This window comes from Camelus dromedarius, chromosome 2 (genome assembly GCF_036321535.1).
Source record: "Camelus dromedarius isolate mCamDro1 chromosome 2, mCamDro1.pat, whole genome shotgun sequence".
Lineage (NCBI taxonomy): Eukaryota > Metazoa > Chordata > Mammalia > Artiodactyla > Camelidae > Camelus > Camelus dromedarius.
In genome coordinates this window covers 60,655,323-60,675,983 of record NC_087437.1, presented here as the reverse complement: position 1 = coordinate 60,675,983, position 20,661 = coordinate 60,655,323, and the positions used below count along the sequence as shown (strand labels likewise).

The following is a 20,661-nucleotide window of genomic DNA, read 5'->3' as shown; positions in this document are numbered from 1 at the left end:
TTTTGTAGAAGTCTGAGAGCAGAGACAGAAAACTGGGCATTTTCTGCTCCAGCTAGAGGTGATTTGGATGCCTCCCTGCTTCATTGGGGAAGCCTCCACTGTAGTCACTGGCTTGTCATCTCAGCAGTTACCCTGTTATCAAAGAAACAGGACAAATTCTTCCCACCATCCCCAGTGGCAGCAATCTCCCAGCATGCCTTTCAAGCTCTTCTAAGCTTTGCCAGAAAGTGAAGCAGAGAAGCAACAAACTCCGCTACCCTGCAGGGCAATTCTAAATCACCCCTTAATGCCACACAAATCTAGATATCAACACTTTATAGATCAATTTGATAGAGCTCAGACCACTGCAATCTATGTGGACTGCTATGCCAGCTGTTCCTCCAGGGAATTCTGAGGCTGTGAACCCAGCTTGGGGAGGGAAGAGACAGAAGTCCCAAGAATCCCAGAGGAATTTGGGACTTTTAGAGTCTAGGATGTCTCCAAGTGGCACTTGGTTTTTAAGTGTTAGTCAGAAAAGCCATCTTTGGCTTCAAAGTAAACAAGTAAGTGCTTATCAGGTGCCCAGTAGCAGTAGGAAGACAATCTAAGGGTCAAAACAGAAACATAAACCACAAGAACAAGGAACTACCATGAACGGGTACTAGAGAGTCTAAAAGAGGGAACTCTCCAGAGTGTGCTACAGCCAGCTTACACTGACTCAGGAGAGAGGCCCTTGGCATCTCCTCCCAACTCAGAGTTCGGTAATATAATTTTAGTAGTTTGAAAGTGGCCATGGTGAGGGTATTGACAGCACAGAAACTGACAAATGCTACAAATTGGGGCTGTTCTGCCCCAGAGAAGGGGCTGCTAAACATTTACCAGCATACCACTGACTCTTCTCCCTAGGGGCTGGAGTCCTGAGGAACGTGTGGCACTAAGACCCCAGCAGCAGCATCAGGGCAGCTTACTTGTGGGAGTGGAACTTTCAGGTGACACAGGCTTCAGGCAGCAGAAGTAAGGGCTAGAAAAGTGCTCAGGTTTGGTCATTCGTACAGGTTTGGTCTCCTGCTCTGTGCTGACCTCCAGCACACTACTGTCTGGCCTGGGCATCTCTTCTCACGAGATGTCAAGGCTGTGAGGAGGCAGAATGAGGACAGGCTTGGTGCCACAGTCCCTGAGGGTCCCAGTTGGGGTGCCCTGTGTCAGAGGGAGCAGCGTGCCCAGGTGTGATGGCTTCCACCAGGGCAGCAGGGGTTGTTTGCTCTCCATCTTATGAAGAGGAGCTTCAGACAGGGGCTTGGAAAGTAACAAGACCACACTTAAGGATTTGTGCTCAAGGGCCACCGATGCTGACTGAGCCTGGTGTCTCCATTTCCCCTGGGGCTGGCAGAGGAGGGAGAACATCTGGGTTCCCCGATCTCTGAAAGGTGAGATGGAGAAGTGTTCCACTACTTCTCTCAGGACAGGAGTAGAGGAGACTGGGTGTGGAGAAAAGTTCCAGAGACAGCGATGAGACAGCAGGCACAGAAGTGCCATAAAATACACCACCACACCTACTTCTATACTTAAAGAGCTTTGAGAGAGACATGCCTTTCTAGCCAGGGGACACATGCTGCAGGCTAAGGAACGACACAGTGTTCCTGTGCTGGCAGACACTTCAGAGACGCTCTGATCCATCCTACAGATTGGAAGACTAAGGCTGGGTGAAGGAAAGGGGCTTTCTTAAGCTCACATAGCCAGTGTAAGCAGACCAGGGACTAGAAGTAGGTGCCCTGAATCTGAGCTACCTGCTCTTTCTACGTCACTACACTGCCTCCTTCCAGTTACCTAGGAGGCCTAAGGGTTGTCATGCCAGCAAGAGGTAAGGCATCCTGGAAGGTATGGGAGAGGTCGTTCAGGAATGTCATTAGGAGATCATTGTCTCCTTTCACAACCAGGTACTATTTATATATTTAAAACATCACAGTGGCTGGAAGGAATAGGGCAGGGACAGACATTTGGCATTGTTGATTATATCAATTCTTTGGGGACCTTGGCATCAGGACTGTGGTTGGTCAGATCTTTGGTCTTTGAGGGAAAATGGGTGTCAGTTTACTCAGAAGGTGAAGCAGCTGAAGACTGTGCACAGGAGAGACAGCGGTGGGAATTCTGGAAAGGAAAAGAGTCAGGGCTCTGTCCTCATCCAGCTACCCATGTAGACAGAGTGGTACCTTCACCTATGGCTGAATCTTGGGCAGTGGACTTCCTGTCATATTGTCAGGCTTCTCCCCCAGCTCCAGGATGTGAAGGCTGAGAAGGTCCCTCCAAGCCTCACTCAGCAGGGAGGACAGGGATGGTGGGTCCTCAAGGGTCACGTGAGGAAAGATGAGTGTCTCATTCTTGAGGGGGAAGCTGCACTTCTTCACAGCGGGCCTGGCGGTGCCAGGGGTCACCACAAAAAGACGGCAGAGCCATGGCCCACCAGCCACCTGGCAGGCCGGCTGTCTGATGAAGCTGTTCAGGGCTTGGCACAGGACCCGGTCCTCAGTCCCACCCATGTCCACCACCTCCACAGGCGACCCCAGGCCTGGGAGGTGTAGGAGGTGCCGGGGGGGCATGTAGGTGTGGGTGAAGAGGAGCGTGTAGTGGGTAGGTACCTGCGGGAGCATGGGAGTGTGAACCACCTGCTCCAAGTGCCCCAGGCCAGGCAGTAGGCCCCCCTGGTGCAGGCAGCCAAAGAAGAGGGCACCCAGGGCATTGAAGAGGACCAGAGTGCCCTTGTGGGGCACGAGCTGGCTCTGTGGACTACAAAGCAGAACCAGGGGGACCAGGAGAGGGATCAGGAACCGAGCCTCCTGGTGGCTAAAGGCAGACAGCAGGGCCAGGGGCATGAAGTAGAGGAGCAGGAGGTGAGACCTGGGGCAGGACCGCAGGCTCCGGGCGCCCAGCATCCTCGGGAAGCCCGTTGGTGCGAAGGCCTGGAGGCAGGCTTGTAGCTGTTGCCACGCAGCCTGCAGGGCCTGGGCGTGCAGCACCCCAAAGAGCAGGAAGCCATTGACTGCCAGGTGAGTGAGCCGCATATGCGTGCCGTGCCTCGCCAGGTTTACAGGATCCAGGTTGTAGTGCAAGAAGTTGGCAGGTGTAAGGACAAGGGTACTGGATCTAGATGGACTGGAGAAATACCAGCTGTCCACAGCCACAAACACTGCTGCTGTGAGGGTTGCCCCTGGGAGCAACACCAGGGCTTCCTTGGTCAGTGACTTCAAGCTGGAGTTTGTGGCTCCATAAGTTCCCCAGAGGAAGAGGGGGACTAGAGCAAAGGCCAGAAAGGTGGGCCGGTTGAAGAAGCCAGCAGCCACAATGCCCCCAAGAAGCCAGCTCTGCCACCACGGTCCTGGAGCAGGCTTCATGGGTATAGGGGTCCAGGCTGCACGGGGGGATACCAGTACCAGCAGCCACGCAAAGAGCAGTCCCTCGATGGCATTGGAGAAGGTCCTTGTGTAGAAGACCAAGGTGACGTAGGAACCAGACAGCAGGACCAGGGCGTTCCAGCGCTCCGCCCCCCAGCATGGGGCCAGGTGGTACACAGCCATGTCCAGGGCAAAGGAGAGGGCAGTAAGGAGGAGTCGGGGCCCCACCAGCAGCACGTAGCCACTCACTGGGCCAGGCCATGCCCCCGACTCTTCCCAGAGCCTGAGCAGCCAGAAGGCAGAGCCAGAGGTCAGCAGTGGGAAGACCACCGTGCGGCAGGGGCTGCTGGGGTGAAACTCCCATGGCCGTGCAGCCTCTATGCCCAGGACGTCCTCTGCAGAGAGAGAAGCAGGGGTGAGCCAGGTCCAAGCTCAGAGAATGTGATAGACAAAATTCTAGGATGGCCATCATGGTTTCCCAGCCCTCTACTGTCCAAGCCCCAACATAATTCCTGGGACTGGGAAGATGATGGATTTTACTCCTGTGATTAGGTCACGTTGCCTGGGACAGCTGATCCTAAGATAGGGAGATAACCTGGGTGCGCGTGACAAAATCTCAGGAGCCCTTTAAATCAGTTTTCTCCACCTGGTGGCAGAAGAGGACATCAAAGACGAGAAGGATTTGCTGGCTTAAAGATGGAGGGGGCCATTGTTCATAGCAGCACTATATACCATAGCCAAGACATGGAAACAACCTAAATGTCCATCAACAGATGACTGGATAAAAAAGACATGTGGTATATATACACCATGGAATATCATTCAGCCATAAAAAGAGTGAAATAATGCCATTTGCAGCAACATAGATGGTCCTAGAGATGATCATACTAAGTTAATCAGACAAAGACATATCAAATGGTATCACTTGTATGTGGCATCTAAAAAAAATGATGCAAATGAACTTATTTACAAGCCAGAAATAGACCCACAGACAAAGAAAACAAACTATGGTTACCAAAGGGAAAAGGGGGGGTGGGGATAAATTTGGAGTTTGGGATTAACATACACATACTATTATATGTAAAACAGATAAATAACAAGGACCTACTGTATAGCACAAGGGGTTATATTCAATATCTTGTAATAACCCTTAATAGAAAAGAATCGGCAGTATATATATATATATATATATATATATATATATATATATATGTATGTATGTGTGTGTATATATATATATATATACACACATACATACACACACACACACATACATACATATATATTCAGATACATATATATATCTGAATCACTTTGCTATACACCTGAAACTAATGTTGTAAATCAACTAAAACAAACAACCCCCTCAAAGATGAAGGGGGCCATTGGCAAGGAATGTGGGTGGCCTCTAGGAGCTGAGAGCAGCCGTTGGCTGACAGCAAACAAGGAAATGGGACTTAGTTCTATAGCCTCAATAAACTAAAATTGTCCAGCAGCCAGAATGAGCTTAGAAGCAGACTTCCCCCAGAACTTCCAGACAAGAAATCAGCCCATACCTTGTGATACCCTGAACAGAGAGCCCAGGCTGGACTTCTGATTTACGGAAATGTGAGCTAAGAGTTTTAAGCTCTAGATTTCTGATGGTTTGTTACGCAGCAGAAATGAATCAGGGGAGCTCTGCCCTTCCAAGGCCCCACACCTGGGAAGTGAGGTGAGAACGTGCCCTGGACAAGATGGCTGGGGAGGAGCAGTGGGAGGCTGCATTCCTCTTCTAGGAGTTCTAAAGTTCCAAAGTCAGAGTTAAACATGCACCTCTGTGATTGTGACTGCCTGATTGGACAGGCAGCACGAGGATGGGGGAGGAGAATGAGCAACTGTGGTTATGGTCACAAGTGACTTTAGTTTTATAGACAAAACAATTCTTAGGGTTTTTTTTTTAATAAGAAGAGTGTATTCAAGCAGTAAAATTATATTAAAATTACTTGCTGCCTGGGGCTAGTCATGACCCTGTGCCCCACTGTCCCAGAGCTCTGAAGGGTAAGGGTGAGGGAGATAAACTCTTAATTTCTGCATCTTAGCTCCAAGCCCCACAGCATCGCACACTTGATAACACTGCTGATTGTTTAAGGCTCTTTACATCTCCATCTTACTCCTCCAGCCTTTTGGCAGTTTTCTCTATGTCAGAAGGTGAAAGGGAAATAGAAAATCTAAGATCAGATCAATCTGGCTGCTTTTTACTGGCTCAGGTTAAAAAAACAGCAACAAAAAAACAGGGGTAGAAAAGAAGACTGGGCCTTTCAGCTTTAAAACCAAATCCACCTGTTGAGCCCTGTGGCAGAGATAGCTGATGTCTCCCCAGTATCCATTTGCTCCTTCTTCCTTGGTCTCTTTAGCTGGGCATTTGGTCACATATAAAGACTATATTTTTCAGCTTCCCTTTGCAGCTAGGTGTGGTCACATGATACATTCTGACCAATGGGATGGAAATGGGCAAAAAGTATGACTTTCAAAATAAGCCCTTAAAGAGAGCAGGCATGCCCATCTCTTCTCTGGTGGCTGGAAAGACTTAGTTTTAGACTTGATGGCTGGAGCTCAAGCAGCCATCTTGAACCATGAGGAGGAAGCCTCGTGATCACAGTATCTGAAAAGCCTCAAGGTATCTGGCAACCAACTTCATGATATGTCCTATACCATGTAGAAGATAAGTTCTAACAAGTGAGCATTCTAGGTCTGGGTTCCGCCAGCCATCACATGAACGTATGGAAGAAAAGTTTCATTATTTTATATTACATCCCTGTGTAAGCTTCTGCAACCACTGGGGAAGCCCAACTCCAAAATCCTTCCACTGAGAAGCCCAAATCACCTTTCATTCTGAATGACCTGTACTGTTGGTATCAGCAGGAAAACATCAAAGAGGCTGGCATTTCACTGGTATCATTTAGAAGGTCAATGTCACCATTCAGGAAGGAGATGTGAAGCCCCACTCCTAAGTTCTTATGCCAGAGAGGCTGGTGGATTTACTGCTTACCTGCATATTTTTCTCCCTCCACACTAAATATCCAATCAGCTCTTCAATCAGACTTTGTTGCAACTTATCTTAACCACACATGGGGAACTTTACCTGCCATGACCTCGGGTGACTGGAAGAACTCATCGGGGTGCACATAGCCTGTCTGCGGAAGGAGACACCACACCAGGCGGAGGAGGCTGAGGCTGCCCCACAGCACCCTGGCTGCCATCTTCATCTCAAATGGCTCCCAAGACACTGGGCCAAGAGCCTAGGATGACTTCAGCTGCTACAGATGCTATTCTGGTTCCAGAGATCTGCATCTGCTGAGGATAACATTTGTTAGTCATTATAATGTAAATTATATGTTTAATTGTCTGAACAAACTCAAAATGTTGATAAAAATAGCAGCTATTTACTAAGCCCTGCTAAATGCCAGGAACTTTACATACAGATCTCATTTAACCCTTTCCACAGTCTGGGACAGTGAGCCTTATTATCTCCATTTTACAGATGGGGAAACTGAGGCGTCTGTTGAGTAACCCAGTTGCTTGCTAACCATGTTGGCTAAGTGTTTAAATTTGACATTTGCTAAATACATTTGCTAATATGACATTTTGTTAAGTGTCTGTATATGACATGTGCAAGTAGGATGAGGGTACCTTCCATATCTGGGTCTCACAGCCCCATCCTATTCACCAGCTCCTATCCACAAACCAGCATTGCAGCCTGGTTCTTACACTTCTGAAAACTTAGGAACCTCAACAGCTTCCATCCATTTCTCTGCAAAAATGAACTACATTTGACCCCACTGTCTCCAGTCACTCCCTCCAAGTTTCCAACATCCTGGAACCTCCCTTTTGGAAGGTGATGGAAACTTACCGCTATGGTTTGAATGTTTGTGCCCAACCCCTTCCCAAATGTATATGTTGAAATCCTAATGTGATGGTACCAGGAGGTGGGACTTTTGGGAGCTGCTTAGGTCATGAGGGTGGTTCCCTCACGAATGGGATTGGTGTTCTTGAAAAAGAGACACCAGCCATTTGTAAAAGAGCTCCCTCACCCCTGCCACCATGTGAGGACACAGTGAGAAAGTGCGGGCTCTGAGCTAGGGAGAGGGCCCTCATCATGCTGGCACCCTGATCTTAGACGTCCAGCCTCCAGAACCGTGAGAAATAAAGCTCTGTTGTTTATAAGCCACCCAGCCTGGGGTATCCTGTTACAGCAGCCTCAGCAGACTCCTCCTGATGGGGATTCTCACTCCTATAACTCAAAGACCAGTAGGAACACGAGCCCACTGCATGATGGACATTTTTTATCAACACCAATGTATTATCTCGGGTGAACAGAAAAACAAGGCTGACTGTGTTTGCTGCTCCCCCAGAGACACACGGCAACTGTTCCCTGACTTCTCAACTTTGATATTTTAAAGGCTGACCTTAAACAGCTTTTGTTCGCAGGCGTGATATCAGGTCATAACAGAGGAGACACGACAGAGTGAAGCAACAGAATAGGAATCTGGCAGATGCTGAAAAGGAGCCTCTTGATACTAAAACCTCATGGAGCTGAAAAGATAAATTTTGCAGCCTCTGCTCTAACGTTGCAACTGAATCATACGGACTATTTTTCCAGAGCCAGTGAATATCCTGAATTTTAGAGTAGAGTTTTCAGATAGAAGATGAGGTAAAACTTAGCACTAGGTTGCAAAGGTTGAATCTGAATTTTTTTTTCATTAATAGCCAATATGCAGGCTGCAGGATGGGGCGGGGGTGTGGGGTGGGGTTAGGGGTAGGGGGAAAGCATGGTACCCATCACAGAGAACAAACTTCACAGTCCAGCAGGCCTGGTTCAGAGCCCAGCTCTGCCATTATTAGCTGTGTTAGCTCGGGCAAGCTGCCTGTATCCCCAAACCTCGGGTTCCTTGTCGGGAAAGTCAGATGATATCAAGCTCATAGGGTTGAGGGAGGTTTAGAGCTGATGCGTGGAGGGCACTTAGTATACAGAGCTTGCCTGTACAGGTGATCAGTGGGAGGTTGCTGTTACCACTTCTAGTTGAGGCACAAATAATAAAATCAAGTTGCTCCAGACACTCTAGGTATTAGTTCACAACCTCATTGGGAGCTTCTGAACTGGCCCCAAAGGCAAAAGGCAGGGAGAGACTGAAGAAAGAGGCAGACTACTGCAGATTGGTGGGTGGCAGGTTTAATAAGCAAGAGAACATACTTACCAAGCTTGTCTTGGGTGGCCGCTACAAGATGAACAGATCTCCGCACCCGCCTGCCAGAATCTTAAAGTTTATATAGAGCCCTTAACTGGGCTTCATCCTGTATGCCATCCAGATGGTCTCAACACCACACGACTGTCTCAAAGCTGTGTCCTTGGGCAGCTTCTGGCCTGAGGAAGGCAAGCGGAGCACACATTCCAAGGATGGGGTTGGGGATGGGCTTTCAGTTTCCTGGGTCCAGCTTGGAGTCAACCAGCGACCACATCCCCTCCTCCAGCACTAGGACAGCCTCCAAATCAGCACTTCGACTGGCTATAAAAATAAACGGGATTTGGTTTAGTCCAACTGTCTAGATACATTTATGCATGTGTTTGAAATGTTTCTATAAGTACAGAGCTTTTACATGGTTAGAATAAAATATCAAATCCATTACACTGATTGAGAACACAGAAACCCAGCCTGCCCTGCCCTGATGTGAGTCGTTACAGAACAAGCCTGGATCCTAAGTCTGCACTGCTTTCCCTCTGCAGCAACAGGAAATTCAGCCAGGGGACATCTGTTTAGTGCCCACCATCTATTCCCTTTCCAGGTAACAGCACACCGAATTCCTCCTGAGAACTATACTTCTCACCCTCTACCACCAATTTTCAGCTATGCAGCTTGGGATCTGATCCTATCCCCAGACCCAGGTATCGACCCTCAATGGTTTAAGCCAAATAACATTTCTCATTCCATTGGCCACACTGATTGGTTCAGGGCTGGGCATATGACAAGCTGGTCTGATCCAGGGAACTAGGAAAAGTACTGGTAAAGGTGGGTCATGGTCCTTCTCTTCTCTTCCAGGCTGGGTGGGGTGAGGCTGCAAGGGTGGGAGGGATGTGTCATGGTGAGAACTGTGTGCTTTGCACCTTCCTGCGGCTGGTGAGCGGGTTTTACATAACACTCCTCTAACATTCCAATCTCATATTCCCCAGCTCACTGTCTGTATAAACTGGGAAAATCATGCAGTTTTTTGGTGTGTAGCACATGTCCTTGTGGGTTATACCTCACCTTTAGGGACCTGTGGGGACTTGAGTCTAATTATATGCCTGGAAGCAAAAGGAGTGGTGGGGGTGGCCCTGAAGAGAATCAGCACAGTCTTGTCTTGCAAGACAGCTGCTTCAGGGGAGTTTTCCATTACAGTTTCCGGTGCAGGGTTAATCCTCTCAGATGCATAGCCTTTCACTGCAATGTGTTATTTCATTGGATGAATATACTAAAACTTATTTACCCTTTTACTGTTGTTTATCAGCTAGGTCCATGAGCCTACCCTCATATAGGTTTCTCAGCCTGAATTCACATAATTAGGCACCACTTCCCCCCAAAAATAAAAGAAAAGCCTGAAGCCAATGATATGATTAAAAATGGTCCCAGACTTATAATGCACATACAATAATAACACAGGATAGAGTATTTATATACATATGTATATATGTATAAATATCATATATACATACACTCATATGGTTGGCATAATAAATTGTCATGTTGAGAGATAATATGGAGTTTGAGAAAAGCTAAGTTAGTTTAAGCCATATCAAGTTATTTTCAAGGAAGTCTTGTACTTATGAGACAGCCTTGGTCAGTGAAACTTTGTGGCCATGATTTGGGGGTAACAGGACACATCAGGGGACTGTACTGCAATCACATCAGTGCCTTTTCGGGATGTGGCCCCAGACTACTATGGAAACCTGGATATCTCCAGGATTGTTGAGGGTGGATGGGATGGGGAGATGCTATGCCTAGGCTTCTGAAGCTGGTTCAAGAACTGTCGGCAGCCTGCTTGGAAAGGTGGCTGAGTTGAGATCATGACTTGAGTGTGAGGCCTATGGAGCGAGCCAGTCTGTGGCCGAATGGAGAGTACAAGTCAGCCATCCTCCATCCCACCCTCTCCCACTCTTATCCTGCCCAAGCCAATGCCATTGGCTGTGCTGCTCCAGCTCAGTGGTGCCGCCCTTGCAACAATGGAATTGAGTTTTGTCTCTATGAAGGCTATCCGACAATTCAGTGAGTGTTTTTAAAGTATCACATATTTTTAAACCAGAAAAGGAATCATACAATGTTTGCTTTATAATATTCTTTTGTCACTTAGCAAAATATCATGAACATCTTTCTATGGAAAGCAAGCATCCCTTCCACCAGCTGCAAGCTCTCCGTCCTTTATGTATCTACTTGCTCTCTCTGTTCTCTTCAGTTGGAACTTCCCCTTCCATCCATAAACGTGTTTGATTCTCTACCATTCTCAGAGAAAGATCCAGCCCAAACTCTCCTTGAGACTGGATGTGCCCTCTAGCCACTGCCTCCCTCTCCTCTTCCCTTCACAGGAAACCTCAAGCCATCCACATTCACAGAATTCAGTCCTCATGCCTTGTTAACTGTTCTACCCAATACAGTTTGGCTTTTCTCACCACCACTGCCCTCTCTAGAGCCTTGTTGTTTTTCTAATTGTCAAACCAGTGGCCACTTCAGGCCCCTACACTGCCTGCCATTTGACAACAGGGATCCCTCCACGATTCTGATCTCCTTCCAGAGTCTCTTTGCATACTATAAAAGGCTGGGAAACAAAAAGCTACATTTTGTAGATCCCTTGAAGTTGGGTTATGCACATTAGATTTAAAGAATTTAGAAAGCAGATGTGACACAAGCCCTATTCCTGCAGTTTTCATTGTTTCCTCCTGGCAAACAAGAGCATGGATTCATGGGGTTTCCTGCAGCAGCTTTCCAGTGTCCAGTCCAGCTTTGGGGGCAACTGCAGTTATGGTGGCATCCTGATTCATCCTGATTCTCAGCAATATTGCTGTGTCACTAAATCCGACTGAGTTCTAAGGTAGCCTTTACACTTGCCTAACTGCCACACAAATGGTAACTCCTCCGGTGAGTCACTTCTGGGTGTTCAGAGTCCTCCCTGGAAGACCGAACTATAGCCCATCTTTCCAGTTCACCTGATGACTTAGTATTGGATTCCCTGTTTAGATTCTTTTTCTGCGGGCTTCTATTTCCCATTCTAAACTCTGATAATTTGGTATCAGAAGCAGCTGTAGGCAACAGGCCTTCATGGATAAGAAGATTCATATGCTAAAAGGAAATCACTACAGGTCAGTCGGACAGGGGATGTGTGGTCACTGCTTGTGCCTCCCTAGGGGGCAGGGGCGTTTCTGGGCTGTGGCCTGAGAAGCGTACCCTCCCCTTGTCCTCGTCCCCGAGGCCTTCCAGAGCTTCTTGACAAATGACCAACTCTGCCACACCAGCAAAACTCCACGCCACACTCACCTGCTTTTCCACCTTGACCATGTGTCCCATCGTTCTGATTTCTTCCACTGTCTCCGTGATGGGAGGCCTTCTAGGCCCTGGCTGTGGCCCACGATCTCATCCACCCTGTGGGGAAAGGGAACTATCAAATGACCCAGACACATGCTGCCCTCTTTCCCACAGAAACTAAAACAAACACAAGAGAAAAAGAAGAGAAAATAACTAACAGTCTATCTTCTATGTCTAAGGAAAACAATCCAAGAATGAGGGCAAAACAAAGATATTTTCAGGTAAACTAAGCGTGAAAGGCCTTCACAAGCAGACCCCCAGCACACTCAAAAGGAGATACATATGTATATACACATGTAGACATGTACACAAATACATAGCAGGCAGGAGGAAAAGTGGTTCCAGATAGAAGAGCAGAGATGCAAGCGGGAATAGAGAGCAAAGGGCATGGGCATTGGGGGGAGATATCTGGAAGGTGGAAGTCAGGAAAGCCATCCTCCTGCTGCCTTGTTTTCTGCTGGCAAGTAAGGTCAAGGAGATGGGTGAGTTTCCTGAAGCAGAGTTCCAGGTTCATTCACCAGCTTCGTGGTTGCTGAAGGCAGCTATGATGGTTTGACTACGGCTTTCCGATCCTTGGAACACAAGTAATGTACCATGTTCTTGAATTCAGTAGTTCCAGGGGTGGCCTGCTGTGTCCCCGACTCCTGACACGGGGGGGAGAGGTGGTAGCTCCCATAGTGGGTCAGTTTTGCTGCTTCTAAGAGTCATTCCTGGAGGGTCAGCTTGAGCCTGACCATCTAGCACCCTTGAGGTTTTCATAAGAAGCCACTTTCCTATATTAAACCTCTTGGTGATTAAAGTACTTAGTTATTTGGAAATAACATCAACAACAAAAACTCTGATTCAGTCTGGCATAAACAATTCATCCTGCCACGTAACAAGACAAGCAGAGCTTGCTACTGCCAGGGCTCCTCTGCTGCTTCTCCGTGATCCTCGCGACTCTGCCGGTCTCCTTGTGCAGACATCTCCCTCATGCTGGTAGCAAGATGGCTGGTACACTCCCCGCATCCCAACCAAACAAGACAACGTTGAGAAGAAGAGTCTGTATTTTTTACATATGTCTTTTTTTGTTGTTACTTCTTTTTTAACAGTTTTATTGAGATATAATTAACGTATCATATAATTCACTAATTTGTACAGTGCACTGGTTTTTAGTCTATTCACAGATATGTGCAACCATCACCATCAGCAATTTTAGAACATTTTCATCACTTCAAGAAGAAACCTCATATCCTTTACTTATCACTCCCCATCCCCCTGCTACCACCCCAGTCCTAAGGGACCACTAATCTACTTTCTGTCTTTATCAATTTCCCTGTTCTGGACTTTCATATGAATGGGATCATACAGTATGTGGTCTTTTGTGGCTGGCTTCTCTCACTTAGAATAATGTTTCCAAGGTTTATCCATGTCGTAGTATGTATCAGTACTGTATCCTTTTTTATGGCCAAATACTATTCCATTTTATGGACAGACGACATTTGTGTATCCAGTCAACTGTTGATGGACATTTGAGTTGAACCTTCTGGCTATTATGAATAATGCTGCTATAAGCATTTGTGTAGAAGTTTCTGTGTGGACGTAACATTTCCACTCCCCTTGGCACATACGTAGGAATGGAACTCCTGGGTCATATGGTAACTCTGTGTTTAATCATTTGAAGAACTGCCAGATTGTTTTCCAAGTGGCTTCCCACCAGCAGTATGAAGGTTCTGAGTTTCCTATATCCTGATCAACATTCATTATTAGTCTGGCTTTTTGACTCCAGCCATCCTAGTGGGTGTGAAGTGGTTTCTTATCATGGTTTTGATTTGCATGTGCATTTCTTTAAATCAAAGGAATCTTTTCCAGAAGTCCCCCAGCAGACTTTCCACTCAGTCCCATTGGCCAGAAAGGTATCAAATACACCTTCCTAAACCAATCACTGGCAAGGGAAATGGGATTTCCAGTGGGGACTCACTTCCTGATTTGGAGTTGGGGCTGTGGGCTACTTTGAGGCACACAGACATCCAGAGTGCTTATCCTCACAACATCAGGTTCTCTTAGGGAGGAGGAAGTGAGAAAGAAGATCAGCTGTGTAGCTGTGACATGTGGCTTCCATGACGTCAGGCTCTGATGGTCTTCCTCCTTCTTCTCTATATCTTCTTAGGCACCCCTTCCTCTGTTCACCCCTGAAATGTCAGTGCTCCTGGTCTTCAACTTCCTCCCTTCTCATCATCCACACTCTTTGGGTCATCTCATTTATTCTCACGGTTTCAATTTCCTTTTGATGATTTTTGAAATTATTTCTTTTCTGAGCTTCAGATTTACTGATAATAATAAATAATAACAAATAGAATTGCCATTTTTAGATACTTATGATGTTCCAGGCACTGTACATTATTTCATTTTATTCTCATAACAAACCTATAATTCTATTCTTATCCCTATCTTGTAGATGAATGGATAGGTTTAGAGAGATCAAGTTTTTTGCTCAAAGCAACAGAACCAGGAGGCTGATGAAAGCAGTAGTTGGACTCAGTCTGACTCCAGAGCCTGATCCACTGCGTGTTGGGCTTCTGCACGTCCCTCAAACACAGGGCAGCTAGAAAGAAGGCATAATTTCCCTATCAACCAGCCCTGGCCCCATATTCCCTGCAGCAGTGAGAGAACTAGTTTATCCAGTTATTCAGTCCAGAGACCCAAGTGTTATCTTCCATCTTCATGCCTCATGATGTGATACTAACTTAGCTCTCTAATCATCCTTTGAATCCAGGATTGTTCTTCATCCTTCACTGTTACTGAGTCCAGGTCCACTGTGACTGGGGTACATGTTGCCCGAGAGTCTTCAGCCCTAGGGGTGGCTGTGCAGGGTCTTCAGGTGTCTGGAGCCCCTGGATTGATTGCCTCTAGTTGCAAACAGCCCCCTTTATTACCCCAGTGTGTCATACAAAAGTAATCATTTTCTATGTGTGTATAATGAGAAACACCTTGAGAAGCTAGATCTAAAGTAGACTGCAGTTACCTCTCTGCTTTCCCTCCCCAACCTGCACCCACCCTCCTAACTGCAGCCAGAGAGAGTGCATTACTCTCCTGTATAAAACCTCGGGGGGGGGGGGGGGTTGGTCCTCATCACCCTCAGGACCAAGTCCCCTTTCCTGTTTTGGCTTACAAGGCTCTCCAGCATCCTCTCCAGCCTCACTCCTGCCTCTTTGTGGACAGAGCTGGGTGCTCCAGAAACTACGTTTTTGTTGTTGTTTTTTTTTTTTCGGTAGTCTCCTCCTCTATTCTGCATTCTTTCTCATCTCAGCATCTTTGCTCACATGGCTTCTTTTGCAGGTATGCTTATAATAAGGAGGTTAAGACAAGCTTCGGCATTGGGTAGACCTGGTTTCAAATTCTTGCTCTGTCATGGTGAAAGAACACTTAATCTCTCTGTAAAATGAGGATAAGAATAGTGCCTACTTCAGGGTACTTCACTACAGTGAAGACAGATTTTAAAAACTGCCTGGATCCCCAAGACACCCTCCCAAATCCCATTTTCAGAGCACCCTGTGCCAGGCCTTGTGCTGCGCCCTGCACTGGCCGCTGGTGCTCTGACTCCTTCTCTGTCCTGTCTGGCTTAAGTCCCCCAGGTCTGGGATCCATTCAGATTCATCCAGTCCACTTGGATGCGCCCACTGCGGGGCCAGGGTCAAGGACAGATTCAGAGATCCCCGGAGGAGGTGGCGACATAGCGGGCACTGGAATTAAGTGCGGGAGTTCTCCAGAAAGAGGCCCACCTGCTGCTCATCCAGCAAGGCTGAGGCCTCGTGGCCGCCTCTCGCCAGCGTTCCAGGGGGTGGAGCCCACACCATGGGGCGTGGCAACTACTCACCTAAACCCAGTCAGAATGCGAACCTGCTATTTATGCATATAAGCGCACAGAATGAGCCCCGCGAGGGTCCAAATCCTGCAAGTCCCACAGCCCAGCGAGGGTGGGGGAGCAGGGGGCTTTAGAATTAAGGGGTAGCGCCCAGGTCTGCGGAGACAGGACTGTGGGGCAGGGGAGTGCGTGCTGATAACCACAGACAGGGGCATCCTGCGCGTGTGCCGGGGGATGTCTGACGGCAGGCAGCAGGGACAGACCATCTTAGTGGCAGGGATACAGCGAAGCGGAAACCACTACGGCCGGGAGCGGGGGGAGCTGGGGAAGACATCGTATCCGTGGGACGAGAGGATGGGAAGAGACACTTTACTTTCTCGCTGAATCAGTGATTGGCTCTCGGTGGTCCACCTTTCTCTGGCGCCCTTTGTACGCGGAGCACCGTGCTCTGGGGACACAACTGAATGAGCATGGTCCAGAATGGCAGCCATCGCTGTGGCTCATTCCAAAAAAACCCCATAAAATTAAAAAACAAACAAACAAAAAAAACCCGTCTTTACCTTCAAACGTAAACTTCCTGACAAGACCACCGGGTCGCTGCTTACGGGAAAAGGCGGCAGGCCCAAGATTCAGTTCCTTCTCCGGATCCGGCATTCGGAGGAGGCTTTAAAGACTGCGTAGGCGGGAGTGTTGGAGAAGGGGGACCCTGCGCAACAGCCAAAGGCGTCTTCTTCGGCTCGAAACGCGCAAGGACCATTTTCCTCAAGAGCAAGATCTTGTTCCAAACTCCAGGGTCCATTCCAGGGGCAGAGGGTGAGAGTGGCTTTCCTGAATTTGGTGTCGTATTTCTTCCTTACGTCAACCCTGGGGGCCGCAGTAAACCCTGTAGGGCGCCCCATCCTGAAAGCATTGCAATGTCTGACCCTGGTGCCTCCTTCTCTGGCTGCCCAAACGGGCCTATGTTTACTCTCTGATTAACAGAGAATGCAACACACAGCATTAAACACACATAAGGGAGAGTGGAAGAGACTAAGTTATCTCCATTAACTGGGATACATCACGTAACCATCTGTGACCTCACAGTTCCCACCTGCAAAATGGGAACTCTGCTCTGTAGCAGGGAGTCTTCAGGTGTTAATAATTTTGACAGCTGCTCCCACTTTTATGAGGCGAAGGTGTCTGGGGGTTAAGAATAACGCTTAAGAAGGAAGGGTGAAGGATGTCCTTAAGGAAACCTGCAATTGTCCTTGCCATATCGTGGTACCAAGCAAAGGCCAGGGCAGCCACCAACCAGAGCGCCGCAAGGTCGCCAGGATCATCCTTGGCCACAGGGCTTTTGCTCTTGTACGTGCCCCCATGTGACTCCTGGGCAGGAAAGCCATCCTGTCACCCTTGAGAGGGCAGGCCTGGCCCAAAGTGCACCGCGCAAGGATAGAAGTGGCGATTCTTCTCTGCTAAATGCGGACCTATGTGTACTCACAGTTCCGTGCTCAGCATTTTGCAGCGTCTTTTGGTTTCATTCTCACAGGAACCCTGGGAGGTAGCATTATATACCCATTTAATAGATGGGAAAACTGAGGCTCAGTAAAGAAAAGGGACCACCCAAGAACAGCAGTCGGTAGTAGGAGAAGATTCAAATATAGGCCTCTGGGCCCAAAGCTAGCGCTCTGAAGTGGAGTATACCCACAACCTCCCTTCCCCTTCCCAAGAAAACGTCACCACCAGCCTCCTGTCTCCCCTAGAGAGGCAAGTGGGTCCTCAGAGCCGGCGGACCCTAATTTGGGGAAAGTTGCCAGCTAGAATGTGCACGGCCACAGCTCCCCGGCCTGCCTCCACAGTCTCCAGCAGCTAGCAAATGTAGGAATGGAAACAACTGTCCTCTCTGCCCTTAGCTTCCTCCCCACCCTGGACCCCCCAGCAACTCTTCCCGAGCTGCTCCGCCCGACTCACCGCGCGCTGCTCTGGGCTGCACCTGCCCCGCCGGCGGCTTCCGGCCCTGCGAGAGCCCCCAAAGAGGGTGGATCCCGAGCCGCCCCGACCAGAAGGCAGGAGCCGGGCGGCGTGTCCTCAGCGCGGCCGCCTCGCTGCCCCAGCCAGGGAATTGCGCAGGCGGGGCGGAGGTGCGGCGGAGAGGGCCGGAGACCAGCGCATCCGCGGGCGGGGCCGCTGAAGGCGTCCCCTGAGGCCCCGGCTGTGGCCTCGGTTAGGGGATGACGGAGGGCCCCCGGTGTCCCCTAGGCCATGGCAAGCCGAGCAGTGGCTGGTCTTTCCCCTCCCCGCATTCCGGGTCATTCCCCTAGCAGCCCCCTCCCTGGCGAGCCACGCCTGGTGAGCTGCCTTTTTAGTACGAGGGACGGTTAAGCAGAACATTTCTAGGCCATACTTCTTTTGTCATTCAAAAGGAAAATTTCTGAGTTCTACGTGTGTGTTGGGGACATGTGGAGTGGAGCAGGTCCGGGAGGAAAGGCGCTGCGGCGAGGATCTGCCGGCCTTGTTTGGGAATTGGCGCTGGAGAGGCGGGTTCGGTTTCAGCCCGAAGCAGCTCCTTCCGGGCAGCGGCCGGCCGCCGCGCATTTGGTCCTGGAAACAGTCCAGCGGCGGGTGCTGCCTCCCCTCCTCTGCATTCCGCAAGTCGGGGGCGGGTGACTGGCCCAGAGTTGCCTGCGAGCCGGGGCCAGAGGAGGTCACCGTGCGCCCGAGAGCCCAGGCTCCCTTCCCGGACGCCGCGCCCGCAAGTGCGGGCAGCCAAGCCCGCCGCTGGGATGTGGCGCTGGAACCACCCCTCCTGGTCCCTCCGCAGGTGAACGCCTCCCACTCGCGGGCTCCAGGGCGTAGCTCGGCGCGCTACTGCGGGGCTCCTCGCCTCCCACGCCCACGCCCGAGACTGCAGAACGAGCGTGGTGGCCGGCCGACTCGACACTGCCCCCTGGCGGAGGAGTGTTTTACTAAGCTTCCCGGGGGAGGCTGACCTGGCCTAGAGAGCCTCTCGCCCTTCATTCCAAGTCAGATGTTTTTTGGAACGTCTTGAGCAGAAACGCTTCACCTGTATTCCCTTTCATGCTTCACAGCAGCCCTCACACAAAACAAAAAGCAAGCAAGCAAGCAAACAAACAAACCCAATACCTACTTTGTTGAGATATTATTTATATACTGTAAGTACCATAAATTTTAAGTACTGAGTGCAGCACAGAAAAAGGCTCATTTCCCCCGCTCTGGCCCAGGGGGAAGGTGCTGTCTGCCCCGCCCTCAGGCCCCCTGCTCCCTGGGGATCTTCGTCTCTAGTTGCCAAATTGAACTCTTTACTGCTTTAATCTACATTTTAAATCAAAGTAATACTTGTGTACCTCTGAAAAACTCAGATGGATACACAGATCTTACATGAGAGAGAGAAGCCTGGTATGAGAGCCTAAGCCTCAAGATGTAACCAAGTAACCCTGCGGCCTTCTCATCACTGGTCAGGGCCCAGCTTCCCTTCCTCCGGTCACCCCTCCTCTTTCATCTTCCTCCTCCTCATTGCCAACATCTGTAATCAGGACTAGACCCTGTAGGAAACGGGAAGACAGATGTGGAGCCTGTGCTGGAACCAGCTTCATTTCCTCCTTTCTCTGCCCTCCGCCTGCGTGGAGAGGGACTAAGTTCTCAGTTGGTACAGGCTCAGGAAGAGCTGAGGTCCTAGCCCAAGTCCTCCTGTGGTTTTCCTGGCTCACAAGTTACAGATCAGTTGTAGCAGCAGTGTTTCCCTTCTCACTGAGTGGCCAGAAGTAGCTGGGATGGGGTGTTGGCATGACCTGACTCTGCCACCAGCTAGATAGAGCAGGCTGATTCCTTTCTCTGTGCTCCAGCTTCTCCATCTGTAAAATGACACTGTGATCTCTAGAAAGCCACACAGCTCTAATGTCTTGGAGGTTAGTCACCTGAAAGAGCTTCGCTATCTCCAGCCAGGATGGCTCTGACCAGTGTCCCATGGACTGGCCATTGCCGTATCCTCCTGGCTCATTGTGCCCAGCTCAGGAACCTTTGGTGGTAGGGGGCATCCTGCCTGCTTTACCACTTCCTCAGCCTGCCTAACAAAGCAGCTTCTTCTCTTGGCCCCCAGGCAAAGGATGGGAGGAAGCTGCTGTGGCATCACAGGAGGGAGTTCTTGGACCTTGCCATTTGGATACACCATTTGATTCAAAGGACTCCCAAAGAAGATTTGAATAAAAACATTTAATTTAAATTACACGAATACTGATTAATTTTTGGACAAAATTTTCCAGAGTGAACTTCACTAAGCCAACAGTTACTTGTTCAGTTTTTAAAGTGTATATATATATATACACACACACACTATTAATTTAATGGCCTACCTTAGTGGTTCTACTGTTCCTGTATGGCATGAAGTGCTCAGACATCAGGTGTGTCAGCCTTGGCTGTTACTTCTGAGGGTTTTGATCTCCAGCTCATCTTCTCCCTACAGCAGGAAGGGAAGCCAGTAGATGTGAAAGTATGACTCTGAGTCAGACCTCAGTCTGCTTCCCTCAGCTGTGTGATCCTGCATCATTTGCTTAAAATTCCCTGAGCCTCAATTTTCTCACCTATAAAATGGGGATAATAATAATACTTACCTGCCTGCCTCAGAAGATCTGTTTATAGTTTATAAAAATAGTTATTACCATAAACCACAATAGCATTAAATATTCACTTGTGTAAAGCTCTTAATCCCCAGCACATAGTGGGAGCTCCAGAAAGGTTATTCTGTCATCACCATCACAGTTAATGATACAAGCGCCATTTGCGTGCTCTGACCACTGGGTGGCACTGCAGATTCGGTTCTGTGACTGTTTTGGTCTCAAAGGCAAATCATGTTTGAACCTTTTAA

The 20,661-nt window shown here is 48.9% G+C and overlaps 1 protein-coding gene across 6 annotated transcripts; it reads right to left on the bottom strand.

The window, feature by feature from the left end:
- Positions 1-1,958: 1,958 nt before the first annotated feature.
- PIGZ (phosphatidylinositol glycan anchor biosynthesis class Z) lies at positions 1,959-18,578 on the bottom strand. Of its 6 annotated transcripts, none has more exons than XM_064494081.1 (6): positions 17,751-18,578; positions 17,281-17,333; positions 11,909-12,013; positions 8,603-8,911; positions 6,490-6,701; positions 1,959-3,763 (listed from the first exon to the last, which is right to left on the bottom strand). In XM_064494081.1, exons 5-6 carry the CDS (start codon positions 6,611-6,613, stop codon positions 2,196-2,198), a joined length of 1,692 nt encoding a protein of 563 aa, XP_064350151.1. In that variant the 5' UTR covers positions 6,614-6,701; positions 8,603-8,911; positions 11,909-12,013; positions 17,281-17,333; positions 17,751-18,578; the 3' UTR covers positions 1,959-2,195. The 6 variants fall into 6 exon arrangements, with proteins under 6 accessions (XP_064350151.1, XP_031309773.1, XP_064350142.1 ...); XM_031453913.2 differs by lacking the exon at positions 17,281-17,333 and adding an exon at positions 16,361-16,506; XM_064494072.1 differs by lacking the exon at positions 17,281-17,333.
- Positions 18,579-20,661: the final 2,083 nt, after the last annotated feature.